The 16,530-nt window shown below is 30.3% G+C and overlaps 1 protein-coding gene across 13 annotated transcripts in view; it reads right to left on the bottom strand.

Moving 5' to 3' along the window:
* Positions 1-1,284: 1,284 nt before the first annotated feature.
* Positions 1,285-16,530, bottom strand: part of LOC105193078 (acetylcholinesterase) — a 103,195-nt gene continuing 87,949 nt past the window's right edge. For all 13 annotated transcript variants that reach the window (XM_039452858.1, XM_039452857.1, XM_039452855.1 and 10 more), the window contains 3 exons: positions 15,865-16,028; positions 13,937-14,094; positions 1,285-13,739 (listed from right to left, as the gene is read on the bottom strand). In XM_039452858.1, coding sequence (XP_039308792.1) covers positions 13,609-13,739; positions 13,937-14,094; positions 15,865-16,028 — 453 coding nt within the window. In that variant the 3' untranslated portion in view covers positions 1,285-13,608. The remainder of the gene's footprint in view (positions 13,740-13,936; positions 14,095-15,864; positions 16,029-16,530) is intronic.

Below are 16,530 nucleotides of genomic sequence, written 5' to 3' on the forward strand. Positions count from 1 at the left end.
ACTCCCGTTACAGTTTGTTTCTTTCAGCTTCCTTTCATATTAAATATTGCCATAGCAGAATATACATATAGTATATCTCTTAGTTTTATAGTACTTACAATGAAGGACTCTTTTAAAATAAGTATTATTAATAATCGTTGCATCAGTGTTGTATTGGCAAATTTCAAGTTTTATTTCTATTGGAGCGCAATAGTATCGTCTTCTTTTTTTCTTTTCAAATAAAACAGAAGTGATGAAAAAATAATCAAGGTAGTTTAGTTTGTATCATAGTAATCTGTACTTTCTTCTATTCATCTTTATTAACAATTTATCTTTCTTTTTTTTTCTTTTTTTTCTCTTTCCTATTTTTTGTTACCACCTAGCTAAATTTATAAATAATTAGTTATTGAAACTGTGATTCTTACAAAAATGTAATTGGCGCGTACGCAAAATTATTACATCATATTTTTACCATTTTTACAAAAAGTTTTAAATATTTTTTTACCATTTCGTAAAAGTGTGTGCACACTTAATAATTTTGTTTTATACTGTTTTTGATTTACAGTTTTTTTTTTTCCATCAAGACTTTATTCGTATCACTTAAAATAGAGGAGCCTGTTTTGTTTATCGCGATCAAGTCCTACCTTAAGCATCATGTATTAAAAATATTTTTCTCCAATTCTTAATTCTTGTCAGAGCTTGGTGACTCCTCCTCAGCGCACATCTGTGGTGTGCTAGTGTGCATCTTTTTATAAATTTACCCTCATATACTTAGATACATAAAGAATCTACAGTTTAAACGCCAATTCAGAATGACCTAATTAGAGGGGTTCTCATGAAAAGATACTCTCTGGTGATTTGCCATTGCCTTTCGAGAGATAGCGATCAAATAAAATCAGATCAGATCCATGGACTTCTGATCAGTGGATTTGAACACGGGTCTTTGGCAAACACGCAACTCTCTGAGCTACGATCACTACATGTTAAAAATATATAAGCTTTTCTAGTTTATTTTACATTTTAAACAAAACACGTATTTATGTTTAAATTGTTGTTATCTGTACTTTTTTAAAATCTATGTTTCCATTCAATGATAAGTTTCATTATTTTTTATTAAATGCTTCTATAAACTATTCTATGTGAAATTAAAAATTACAAATTTTTTTCTATAAACTTGTCTTACAATCGACGTTTTATGACAAGTAGAACACTGCATAATTCAGACAGAATAATCATTTTATATTGTTTATATATTTATATTGGTTTTTTACATGTATAACAAAATGAAAGAAAACACGTAAAAGGTTGTTAATAAAAAACAATTTTATTTTAACATGCCATATTATTTATGATTGATGTTAAGCTATGTTTTTTTTAGACTTACTTACACAATTAACACGTCAAGCACATATAAAATAATTTCTAAATATAATTTAAATTTTCTAATCTAAAGGCACAATAGAGGGGGAGATATATGTACTAAAATATAAAATAAGCAAATAATACAAAATGTTGTAATTGATACTAATACAACAATGAGATTTAATTTTGTTTCTTCGCTCTTTATTATACTGTATCTTATTTTTGCTCTTTTTAATTTTTTTTTATACTGTATACAAAAATACTGTATGTAACCAAATAACTTATATTACCAGCATCTTTAAAGCTTTATTAAAATTTACTATACACTTACGCTAATAATAAAAAAATAATAATGTTCCAAGTTTATTTGCATTTTGTATTTTGCGGAATTTTCAATAAAGAATGTAAAAATTACGAGATATTGTTTGAAGACGCTAATAAATGTTTATATGTATCCAGTATTCCCAAAATATAGTTTAACATTTTGTAGGATTATAATATGATATGTAAGTGAAAGATTATTAACTGCATAACATATTTTGTCATTCTATTATTTTGTTCTTACAAAAAACATTCTATACATCATCCTCTGTTCCGTTTTAATACATATATAATATACGATCAAAGTAATCCTCTTAAATCTTTTTTTAAAAATCCTCGATTTATTTTGAAATATCTTTATTAGAGCACATAAAATATATATAAAATATCTGTCATTTTTATTAAAATAATAATTTGCTAATGCTAATAAATTTATATCTTAAAAAAATTACGTATCTAACGAACGATAATTTTAATTATCATATATCTAATATCTATCAAAATTATGTTTGATGGTTTAAGCAACGAGCATTTACAATATCAAAGTATTACGATATTACAATAAGATAGCTTTATATTTTCATACAAGTGCCAAATAAATGCGATTAAATAACTTGATATGTTCAAAAATAAGATTGCTATTTATGCTGGAAAGATTTACTTTGCAGATTAATATGGATGCATTTTTATTCGAATTAGTGAGTACTATAATCCTGCAAAGTTTTAAATTGCTTTTTTAAAACTTTGTACAAATTATTTATAATTTTAAATATCTAATTCCATTTTTTATAAAATTAATATTTTTTTGCGCTAGATAAAGCAAAAGTTTAAACTATCAGAGCAACGGGAGACCTACAACATTGTACGTACATGTAACTGAACCAACCACTACCAAATTAATGTACGCAAGATGCATCTTATATACATATATGTATATTCGATTCTCTTTTTAATTTTTTTTCCTTCTCTCTTTTCTTTTTTCTCTCCCCCCTCTGGCCTTACACATGTGTGTGTATATATATATATATATATATATATATATAATATATACACACTCGCGCACGCATATTCACACACTTTTTACACATTTGCTCATACTCTTCCTATTTTTATTTCTATTTATATCTCCATGTCTATTTTTAACTCTATGTTTGTCTCTATCTTTTTATCTCACTGATGTCCGATATGTATGTTATTTGAACGTCGAATAGAAGCGATCTTTTTATCCTACTTAAATTTTACACAAAAATACAGAACATTTATAATTTCAATACATCGCATACAATTTACTAATTTTATTTTGTTACTTGAGTAGGAACAATCTGTTTGAAATAGAGATAAATAAGTTGAATATTAAAATCAATCAAATAATATTTAAATATAAAATTAATTTTGTAAATTTTGTTCCGATCACATCTTCATTGTAAATGAAGATTATGAATGATACATATAATTGGGTTTGTCAAATTTGCCTTAAAAAATAATTGTTATTTTAATTAACGTGTAATATATCAATTTATATTAAAGAATTTTTATACATAGAGAGAGGATATCCTCTTTAACTAAATAATAAATATAATATTTTAGTATTGTATTCAATGTAGTAATATTAAAAAAACAAGAAAGAGAGAGAGAAAGGGAAAGAGAGAAATTATTAATATTTGTATGATCGTAAACTGCCCTATGCCCTATACAATAAATAAAGAACATCGACAGAAGAGCTAAAGATAAAACGGTAACAAGCTATCTAATGTACCTCTAATGACGCTCTCTCTCTCTAACTAACAAGTTATATTCATCATTTTTTAAACACAAAATTATCTTTGTTTGTTTCGTAAATGCGAAGAAATTTTTTAAATTTGAATACTTTTGATAATGTTTTGAAACATTGTTTTATTGTAACAAATTATAACCAATTTTTCAACTGATTGCAGGTAACATGTATAATTTGTGGAAAACACTGTTTATGATATACTGTTTTTCAAATGATATGAAATTTTGTAAAATTTATAAAATCCGTCTTACGGATCTTATTACAGATAAGTAATAAAGTATAATATTCGTATGTCATCCTACACAACTGATCCTCGAATATCGTTCGACGAGGCACTGATTCTAAAGTTAATTTCATGAAACACTTCTATGAATGAAGAACTATCTAATGATATGTATGAGGACATGTTAATTTTTCATTATGTGTGTATGTGTTGAAGGCTACACAGTCTATTAACATTAACATTATCTTATTCCGAGATTAACGCATACATATGTGTGTACGTGTGTGTGTGTGTGTGTGTGTGTGTGTGTGTGTGTGTGTGTGTGTGTGTGTGTGTGTGTGTGTGTGTGTGTGTGTGTGTGTGTTGTGTGTCATTATTTCTCTTTCTTTACTTCTTTCATGCGTTTGAATATACACTGCGAAATGTATATCTTTATACATTATATTCCATAATTTTTCGTCGCGTATTCCTTAATTGGATTTATCGATTATAATTTTCCTTTCTTTATAATTAAATAGGACTATAATATTATATAATATAATTGCGTGCACATTTTCGGGGTATTAATATACAATAAAATATACTGTAATTACATAATTGATTACGTAAAAATATTTTATTGTGAAATAAAATCAATAACGGTTGAAACGAAGCGTATGATAGAAAGAATTTGTTGTTAATGTTTTCCTTTAAAGCATAATTTACATGATAGAAATCTCTTAATTCTTGATAGCTTAACGTTGAAATTATAATAGGTGCATCAATATTTTTTAATGTTTTTTTAACAAGACGATCAAACGTATACATCAATCAGAGAATTTCAAACCGTTTCTCAAAAAATATTCAATATATTGTATATTATTAAAATTGTGAATTACCTGCATAACATTAGTCACGAATAGAATTCTTCTCTTTTTTTTATGTATAAACAGTATATCTTTCTTTATTAATAATCTATCTCTTTATGTGCTATATATGTATATTATCACTTGAATTGTATGATCGAAAGCTCATTATTGTAATAATCTCTCGTTTCATCAACAAATTCGAGCGGTTTTCCGTTCAAAAAGTCTAAAAATCGGTTTTTCGATATTAAAGACTTGAATATAATTTTTATTAGATACATCCGCGTCGGTGCAATTAAATTCGCTCGGTATCTCTAGTCGTATTATTCGTTGATGCAAGAACGTGGCGACAGATTGCTCATCAGAGTGACAAAGTTGTGCAGGTGCACCTGGTACTCCCGACAGTGCCATCGGAGGGAAATGAGGTCATGCCTTTGTGATCCATCACTGGATTTCAAGGGAACGATTTAATGGCGGTGCATCCGCCGCGCGTAAATTGCTCGTAACTCGCTCTTTGGTGGGCATTAAGGTGCTCAAAAAGGACAAATTCTGAAAAATGGGCTGGTCGATGCGCGATTATCGATTTTGCTGCGATATAACGTAGTTGTCGCACAAGTTCATCATGCAAGTTCTATACATCATTCTTTGCTATGTAAAATTACAAGTATTTTCTATTGTAAAAATTTCCATCCTTTTATAGATCAAGTGCTATGCGGATCGTATTATAAATCGGGGATAATTTCAAATATAAAATGACAAATTCATATATAAATAGACAAATTGTTTTCATGAAAAGTTTGAAAATGGATAGCGTAAAAATGCATAAATTATGAATACTATCGATATTAGAAACGCAATGACGTAATACATGTAAATAACTCTTTATTTTCTTCTTCTCTACCTTCTCCCCTTTCTTTCCTCTTTCTTAATATTGTAATAAAAGAATTTTTTTTTCTTATGCGCTTTATACACATGGTAGAAAGCTCAAGATAATAATAATGACATATATAGCTAAATCAAGTAGTACAAGTAATACAATACAACAATTTACAAACGCGTTTCCATATTTCTCTTGGTATTGTTAGATAAATACCGCTCCTTGGTCTTAGCTTCCTAAATAATATAGTAACATCAAAGCTTTGTTCATTAAATATAGGAGAATGAAATTTCGAATTATTATAATCACTTTTTAAATGTATAGGAATAATGTGTGTTTTTCTCTTTTTCTTTTTCTTTCAATTCTTTTTTTTTATCTTTTAATTAGCGATTGGTAGATGGAGTCTCATCGATTGCAATTGTCCATTAATAATCCCTGCAAATGATGTTGATATACACATTTATGCGCATACATATCTCCCCTTCTTGCCATACACATGACTCGCATCTACATATATTCTATATAGATGATATGTAAGAAATGGAAGAATCGTATTTCCGATACGTCTTATTTTTTTATAAATTATAGTAAAATTTAGACCGCACTAAAGAAGTACTTGTTTAACAATTAGCTCATTTGTTCACAAATTATCATTGAATAATTTTGTATAATATGTATATATCCATAAGTAACGCATGTCATAAATGGACTCTGAAATATTTCAGGTTGTGTAGAGAAAATATTCGCACGTGAATTACATTAAGAAAATGCCAATTGAGAAACAAGTAAAACAATTAATTAGCCACGTTTCGTAATAAATCATCGAATACGCACAAATATACAAATTAGTGTTATTAAAAATTATGACTAAAAAGTTAACATTTGTGTAGCACAAATAACAAATTATACATTTATAAATATTGTAATATTAAAAACAACATTACATTATACATATATTGTAATCCAATATAATATTCATCAAAATGTTATTTAATAGATTCTAAACTCAAAATTATGAATTTTTTTATTACTTAGGTTGACTTAGGATGTGCTTTATAAAAATGCAATGTACTGCATAATCGGTGGAAGAAGAAAAGTAGTAGTAATATTATGGCTAGCCAAGAATTAATTTAAAAAATTAATTTAGTTAAAAAACAAATTTAATATTTTAACAACTTACTTTTAAAAAATATACAATATTTGTTACAAAATTGTATATTTTTTAAAATTAAATTATTAAAAAGAACTACCATATCAGTTTTAAGATAGAGATACATGCTCTGACTTAATGTAATTATAAAATAAATCACAAAATGTCTAAAGGACAGTTTTCACAAAACAAACTTTTAGACTTTTAGTTAACAGTTCTATCTAAAAGAAACATAAAATATTACAAAATTTTACGCATTTACACATAATCTTCCTATTATCGATACTAAAAATCTGTCTCTATAACAGGACAAAAAGTCATCACGACATCAAAATAATGTCAAAATGACTGTAAAATGATTATTAAAAGTCACCTTTCAATCAATCACTTTTACGATTCACGCTTTATTATTATTTTGACGTTGATCGTAAATTGTTCTGCATGAAGTCATCAGATGCATCCGAGTATCCTTTTATTTTATCCTTGTTTAACATTCGGTAAGCAACAAACCTAAAATAATATCTCTAATATTTTTGAAAAATCAAGCCCTCTAGAGTGATAATCGATTTATCGAAGAAATAATACGATATGAAAATCTCGGTAATAGCCACATTACGAGCACGGACAGCCATACTAACTTAAAATGCTATACCACTGAATAATTTAGCATAAATTATGCTAAATGATAGCTTGAAGTATATACAGCCGAGGAGAAAATTAAATTACAAAAGAAATACTCGAATGTACATTCATTCGTGTGATAATACGCTCAAGTTTAAAACAATGAGAAAGTATGTGTAATTAAGTGTTAAAATGTAACTTGAAAAAATTTCAAAAGTAAAAATGTCTTATGACAATAGCCGATTATTGTATATTTGACTTAATAGCGCTACTACATAAGCGCAGACTACCAAACAAATGATTCTATAAATAATTAGCAATTCGTCACTTAATGACAGGAGAAATAATAGGAGTGGTCGTAATATCTACCTTCTCCTCTACTTATGCGCGATCTTATTACGTTTATTATTACGATCTTTAATAAGTAATATGTCTCTAATACGTAATACGTAACCAATTAGTAGATTAATAATGTTAGTGTAAATAATATTTACAGAAAGCATTTTGAAAACTTGAGATGTGCATAGGAAGAGAGAGGGAAAGAATATATTTAGGAGCTGAAAAAAGCAAATTATAAAGCAAGATATTTTGAAAGAGTTACAATATATAATACTTGTCCTAAATAATATTCTTTTACTCGAGAAATCTATACACAAGATATCTATTTCAAATCACAAAACAAAGACATTCAATTCATTCAGATATAAACGCGACGCGAACATGCAAGATGTTTGAATAAAATAGCAACGCGCAAACTGACAAATAATAGAGCAACATAATTTCTAGTGCCGCTACCAGAAGCACAAAACAAAATAAAATTTTCCTTCCAAAATTTCTAGCATCAAATTAAATTTCTCTTACAGATGAAGCTGCAATGTAACTCGTATAAACTTGACACGTGCGTTGAATTAAGTCAACGAGCTCTCATTTCCTGAAATATGTCAGAGCACATTTTACTCGTAGATATGTAAGCCAAAATTAATATATATTGTATTTTTGTTGTTATGTTGAAATGGACTATGCGCAAACTTACAAAAGGATTATATATCTATGGTATTTTAAATAAATATCCAAACCAAAGTTGAATATCGATACATATGAAGTGTTTTACAATGTCTGTCATAATGACGCTTCTTTAATCATTTTTGCTTCTTACCTAATTTTCTTTTATACAACATATATACCGCATACTTTGATATAGATTAATTCATATAGGACACCCTGTACATACGTCATACGCATATGTAAATACAATGACGTGAGAATCATGAGCAAATCTCTCTACTACTAACTTGTCGCAATACAAGCTTACATTTGAAGTTTTATAGTCCTAACTGTGACCATATAACTTAATAATTGCGCGCAAATACCCTTTCATCTTATACAAAAATGTAGCATTTTTTTTTAATTTAAGGACAAAACTAATATTTTCACATAAATCCCGCAGATGAATTTGCGGGAACTATAACAATTAATCAATTATGGGATCAAACAATATTGCTAATTGCGTATGATAATTCACGTATCGCTTAATCAATCGCCAGATTTTAACATTTGAAGAACGCAAAAAGTAAGATCGAATGCTCAAGACTTAACTTGCAACTCACTAGAGGTTTTTCCGAATTGTGTTTTACCAAATATTATCGCTATTATAACTTAAACATGTAGTTAAATTTTATCTCTCGCATACGCGTGCACACAGAAGCACGCACGCACGCACGCACGCACGCACGCACGTACACATACGTATATACAACGCGCGCGCGCGTATACAATCATGCTACAGTCATCTTTAGCTCATTCATACGTGTTATATTATACATATACATATATTATACATATACTTTTTTTGCAGATTTTGCTTTTGTACGCGTCACACAAAAACGATACCGCTTTCGCTGTCGTTCTCATTGTTTAAACAATAGATATAATCTTCAACAGACATAATCTTGTATTCTTTTTTTTTATATCCTCATCTTAATAGCATTTTCATCGCAAGTATTTCCGTCACATTTCCTTGCCTCACTAATTTATATTATTGACTAAAATTTCGGGTGTAAAACGTGTTAAAAATATATGATGTTGTATTTCACGTGAGTCATCCTGTCGTTTTTTTTTTTCCTTCCATTTTCTCGCGCAAAACAATCATCATTCTCTTGCAAATGTTCAATCTCCATTAAAAAGAATTAACATTCGTAACAGCATAAATTTCAAATTTTTATCTTTTATGCATAAATAATCGTCATTAGCTTTGCCAAATTATCATCTTTCTATTTTGCAATTGTACTTGCCTATTTTTTCATAAAAAATAATTGGTGCAAGTGAACTGTCTAATTTGAAATTTATTAATCTACATGATAGTTTGAATACCAATCATGTACGAATTGTGAATGCACTTACGTGTACAATGATATTTGCAGTTTACCGCATACCGCGCATTTATGATATATATTATAATTTGGAAAATTAATATAATATAAGCATATTGCTAATATATATAGCTAATTTATTAATAAATTATGCAAATTTATTATTTTTAGCGTGAAGGAGCATTAAAAGTGTGTGTATTAAGAGTCTTAATGTTCCTTTACACTAGTAACTTTTAAACCCGAGCGTATTTATATCGAGAATGACGTGCCGCACTCGGCTCACTACCTCCATTATCTTATCCGAAATAATAGTTTGAAACGTCGTCTGTAATAACACCAAGATAAACCAAGCTTTGATTCCGGATCTCCTCCTTTTGACATCTCCTCAACAAATCACGATTTATTGTATAATGCACATCGACCGAATTATCAATCGTGCGGTCAATCATGCAATTTTAAATTTTCTCCAACAAATGCGCAAAATTAACTTCAAGGTCTTCGATCTGCATGAAAAGGTGGGAGAATTTTTTGACCGCGTTCCGATTGACTTTCGACCATTTACAGTGCTAGAGCAGTGGAAAAATTTTAGATACCGCGGCCATTGTGAGTGACTGTCAATCACAACGTGGTGGTTAAACGAGCTGCTCTCGTATGTAAAATCGGAAAGTGATAACGGCAAACCAAGTTCGTAATCCGGTGTCAAATAAGTCAAATTCCACTTCCGTATATTACAGTTTCCTTTTACAAAACTTTTTCACCACAATAGTATATACGATAGGCAAATTTGTCCAATTCTGCACAAGTAGCATATATTTATGTAGCATATATGCTTTTAAAAAACAATATTCAAGATTCGCGGAAATACATCGATATTTGTTAGTTTTATTTTTCAATTCAAAACTAAGCATAGTGCACATAGGTCTAAAGATCTCATCAATTTTTTGTTTTATTTTTTGCCGAGAGGTACTCTTAAGCTTTTCGGAGCACGGGGTCTGCTTCAGCGTTAAATTGCTTCATCGTTAAATCCTTGATATTCGGTCTTACCTTGGGCAAGAGCATATTGTATACTATATTATTCGTTTCTTTTCACACTGGCTATAAGGTATGAATGTTAAAATGAATGTTCTCGGTTGGGTGATATCTTCATTAATTCAATCATGCAATTGGATCGGTTAAATTAATGGATAACGTACAATTAAGCGATAAATACTAAATTGTTATAATTATTGAGTAACTGAAATCTTGTATGATAAATATTATTTTTGTTTTTATCTGCAATTTATTTAGTTTTAGAATGTATTGTATTATTGTAGCAAATGACTTATTTAATTTTATGGCGATACATTGTATGAATTATGAAGAATGGAGAATGAACATCTTTACAAAATGTCAAACAGTTGAATAATTATCTCGCCCTTTATACAAGATGCATATTAATTATTAAAAATCTTACGTCCGTTTGATCATGTAAAAATTAAAAATTTTGAATTTTAATTAGTGTTGTATTTTATAGTTAAATATACATGTTTTATAATTTTTGGAATATATTAATCTTCCATTTTTACGAGATAAAAGTAAAGTTGCTCTCAAGTATATATACACGCACGAGTATACGCACACGCATACGTATGCACGCACACGCGTACACTTTTTTTATTTGGTAATAATTTATAAAAAGCAAAATAAAATTTATTACAAAGCCGTTAAACAATCAGATAAAAATATAACTTTTCACGTAAAACACATCAGTTGACTTGAACTTATTGATCTTCTTTCATTGATTTTATTAAATTTAAATATTTGCAAATAAATATATACAAAAAGACATTTTTTAAGGCCGATAGTTTGTGCAGTAATTACGATTAGCAGATCATTATTATTATTATTATTATTATTATTATTATTATTATCTATTAGGTCTTCAAGTGATTTTAAAAGATATAAAAATAATTTGTTGTTAGATTATCGAATAGTGAGAATACGATACTATCATTCTTCTTAAAATAACTATTAAAGACAAATATTTGAATTAATATTATCTCTTTATAATGTTTGAGGACTTAATTTAATAATATAAAGACTATATAATATGCTAATAAAGTTGATGGGTGTTTTTGTTCTTTGCGACGTGAGTTAATATATTTATACTTTTTAAAAAATTTCATTTTGTTTCTTTTGCAAGGAAATTACTTATTTATTGTAAATATTCAATATATAATTGATAATGGATCATACTTTCTCAAGATTTAAATTCATATATATTTTGCAAAATATTCAATTACTAAATATTGAAATATTCGTCAAATCTTTGGAATCATTTTTTATCATCAATATATTGTCAGACGTAGATATAACTGATATAATCAGCTGATTGTAAAACACTTATTTTAATTCAAGATATGCATTTAATTTTGCTTCACCGACTTAATTTAATTTCAACGATTCTTTATCAAAAGCAAGATGAGTTGTCAAAGACCTCTCTAAGAGAGTCTCTCTCTCTCTCTCTCTCTCTCTCTCTCTCTCTCTCTCTCTTGCGTGCGCGCGCGCGATTGACGCTGACGGTAAAAATCGCGACGTGTTATTAATCATTCGATTTCCAGCTTACTGAGTTCAGAGTTAATAACCGCGCCCTTCCATACCGGTTACTTCACTTTAGCTACGCTTCGTTTATTTATTATCTTCATCATTCTCTTTCATCTTTCGCTTTCTGCTCTGAAATTGATATTGCATATAAAACTTGATCGATTACAAATTAATTGTAAGAAATCAAATATATTACAAGATGTTGCACTGGTAGCAGCTGGTTTCTTACAACTGATCGAACGAAGAGATTGTTCGCACTGTTATTACAGAGCTTATCTTACGAACCCGTTACAAATATGTATATTACCGAGTTTATTGCCGTCCGTATTTGATGGAAATTGAATTTTTGCGTTTAATTTGATCGTTGAGTTCACTTGACTTTGAAATCTTGAAATTATATGTCACGCTCTGTCGTCAATAACATAACTCATCAAGTGTTGTATATTAGCCGCGAGATCAAGATAGATCGCCATTAACCTTTGTTACGAATATCTGTCGAATAACGAATAATAACGATCATCCATTTAATGATATCGTATGGTATGGTATGGTATGTAAGTAGCTCTCTTGGAGAGATATCGTCTCGCGTCTATACAAAACATGACAATATCTTTTATTCATTTGTATTGCATTGTTGGCACTTGCAAATGCCCCCCCCCCCACACACACACACACACACACACACACACACACACACACACACACACACACACACACACACACACACACACACACACACATTTCTCACAATCAACTCATCAGAAAACTCTTGGGTCAATCGCCACCGATAATTGTATTTAGAGTGTGTACTGTTTATTGTAAAAGTTTACTTTCAGAAAAATATTTGTAATGAGATTGCAAAATAAATTTCCGCGAGCTTGCCAGGATAGTTACGTATACATATTTTACATTATCTCGAGTTATCAATCCGATGACGTAGAAATAAGATTGAATGAAGGGATTTATCGACGAGAGCGAATTGCAGGGGATAAGAAAAATGCGAAAAAGAACTAGGGCCTAAGACTAAGCCGGAACCAGATCGATGAATACGCCGAACAAGTGCAAATCGACTTGTGCAAAAGTCGATCGTCGGGATCCCTCAGGATCTCTCGGGTAGTTGCCGAGAGTATCTTTTGTCTCTTCAGTCGTGGATCGCGCGCACAGCGTGGTATAAATCTATGGCTACTACCTCGAAACGGCGAATGCACCACGTCGCGAGACGCGGAGCATCTGATTATCATTCGCAAACGTCGCGCGCTGTGCTACCAGTGCCGGTGACATAACGACACAGTGAAGACGGACTATTGCTATACGACGGTAGCATACGTCCTACGGCGACCTATCGATCTACGAATGGTTGACGACCGCTAATGCGACCCTGAAGCGTAAACAACGCTCATTATAGGACCTGTTTGTCGGACGGTAGCGCCGATGGAACTTTTCTGCCCAGTCAGGTACCTGCCAGCCATGAAAAGGGTTTGTCGACCGATAGATGAGTGACCGCTTATATGAATCTATATACTACCAGCACCGGAAGTAAGAGGATGGATATGATGGTTGATGAACCACACAGTCCGCCGACACCCGCAGAAACGCTTGACGCCATTGCGCTCTTACATGCTTCGGGTGTGGGATCTGCAAATGATAAGAACAAGGGTTGAAAATACGTATCTTTCTCCCCCCTTCTCCCCCCCTCTCTCTCTCTCTCTCTCTCTCTGTCTGTCTCTCAATTCATTCAACGTGTTAAACTTTTATCAGCAACGTTTAATCGTACAATTCACAAACGACTGTTCTCTTAAAAAATATTTCATTTTTTTATTTTTGTTACGTACCTGGAACCCCTTTTAGACGTGGTAGAAACTCGTTCCAAAATGCACAAGCTGTTGTGCGAGGACCTCTACCAAACCCACTTTTTTCAGCATTCCAAATAAAATACTTTGGATGATCTCTTGTATAAGGTGGCCACTCGGATTCAGTTACTGTTGGCATTCTAAAAGACAGATTAAAAAGTAAAGATAGCTGCGTCTCAATTTAATAAATTGTTCGAATATTTCAAAACGACCAAATAGCAATCTAGTAACTAATTCTTAGAAATTGCTACAACTTCAACATTTTTAATCTATATTTACACCAATTTCCAAAATTTGAAGCTTGAAAATCAAGTTTGAACATTTTTACGCCATTTAATTGATTCTTCTTTTTCATGTTGTGTATTGGAGTATAAAGAAGCAGCAGTTCCAAAAATGAGCGTAAAACACACATATTGATGTGAAAAAAAATTTTTATTTACTTTACTTTCAAAAATCGATAAAACAAACAGTTTTAGTAATAAGTTGTGTAGATTGTTTTACACTCGTAATACACTTTTAATATTTGTTGCAATTACGTAAAAATAAACCAATTTTCAAATTTATTTTGTAACCATTATGTACGTGACCGCAGTATTAGACTTCTCTCCGTGAATGACAGTCAAACGATGGATTAATTTGTTATCTGATGAATGCGACTCACCAGGCCTAATTAACTGATATTAGCGCACGCTTTTACAAAAATTATTTTCTTGTTTCTAACATTTGTGTGTTACAACATGTCTTTATAAGCAATATTTGAAATTTATTTTTACTATAACACACAATAACGAACAATCCAGAAAAAACCAAATCTCATTCATAGAAAGCAACATGTAATTATTATGACGCTTTTATTACAAACTTATTAGTTAAAATTTCTGAAAAATTTATCTTGCGGTAACATTATTGGAATTTGCTTTTTTTTACCAAAATTTGATAAATTAGGAGACATTTATATGACATAATAATAGTATCATCAATGCAATAAAATGTATAATCTTTCGAACCTTTGTAATTAAACTAACTGATTTGTACCGTTAAAAATACAAAAATTATCAGCTGCAATTTATAACGTTAAGTATCCTACATTTTGCGCGCGCGCGTGTGTGTATGTGCGTGCGCGTGTGCGTGTGCGTGTGCGTGTGCGTGTGCGTGTGCGTGCGTGTGCGTGTGCGTGTGCGTGTGCGTGTGCGTGCGTGTGCGTGTGCGTGTGCGTGTGCGTGTGCGTGCGTGTGAGTGTGCGTGTGCGTGTGTGTGTGTGTGTGTATGTGTGTGACTGTTTGGTAAATTTGTATCTGTCCATCTTTTAATAAAAACGAAAATTTAAACATTTTTAATAAATTTAAATATCTCTTTGTAATATTTAATCAAGATATGAATATTTTAAATAATAAAATTTTAGATTGTAAGACGTAATATTATAAATTATGAAAAATAACCAAGCTCTTGGTTATTTTTCATAATTTATAGTATTACGTTGACCAAAGTTATTTTTCTTAATGTTTTCGAGACCAATTTTTCAATAATTACTATTATAAATAGTAATTATAACGAGATATCTTACTAAAAAAATTGTAACATTTTCTTTCAAGACAACTCATACAACACCAAAATTTTTGTAAAAGAGATTACGTTCAAAAGAGATTACGTTGAGAGATAAATTTTATTTTATCCCGAAAATTTCTATTTTATTGATCAGATCAGAAACTTTTCAATTTGCCCTTATATGTATATTGTATTAATAAATATTTAATATATAGCAATTTCTTGTAATATAATAGTTTTTTTCTTCACACGATAGGTTAGGTAATATACGTTTTGTTTATTATATCGAATAAATACGACAAACCTTTACGTTTTAACAAACAAATACACAATGTTACATGACACGTAAAACACATAATACCCACCCTGTGTATGCAAATCGAGAGAAGTAGTGAATCATTCTTAAAGACAGATCTCGTTCCTCGTCAGTGTATTCTAGAGACTTATTCAAAGGATGCCCAAAGACGTACTCCACTTCGTCACCGTGCATCACGCCCATCCATTCGCCCCATACATTCGTACTTGTCCTCTGCAACACAATATATGCTTTATTGTTATTTTATCAACTTAACGTTATTTATTACAGCTCAGAGATGTAAATACACCAGACTGTTGATGTATTATTATATTTGCATGTTACATCGCATAGATTCAAAAATATGCTAAAATTGTCATAAATTGTAATTAATTAATTTAATTTTAATTTCAAATATAAGTATTATAGATGTTTACTGTCAGATTAATTTCATTATCCAAATAATTTTATATTCCATTCTGAACGATAAAGCATATGGACGTATGATTGAATATCAATTTCGAATGAACACACAGAATTAGTGCATTCTGATGGTGTCTACAACGCCTGCGACGAACTGAAATCCAAAAGAAGAAATAGGTAACGCCACCGACCACCGACAAAGAAAAAAGAGAGGGCTAGCAGTGCTTGGACTTTCGTCCAAGTCTAACCAGAGAGTAAAGCCGTTATTAAGATTACGGCCGGCGCGCATGAGTAATGACATCCTCTTTACTTC

This window comes from Solenopsis invicta, chromosome 8 (genome assembly GCF_016802725.1).
Source record: "Solenopsis invicta isolate M01_SB chromosome 8, UNIL_Sinv_3.0, whole genome shotgun sequence".
NCBI lineage: Eukaryota > Metazoa > Arthropoda > Insecta > Hymenoptera > Formicidae > Solenopsis > Solenopsis invicta.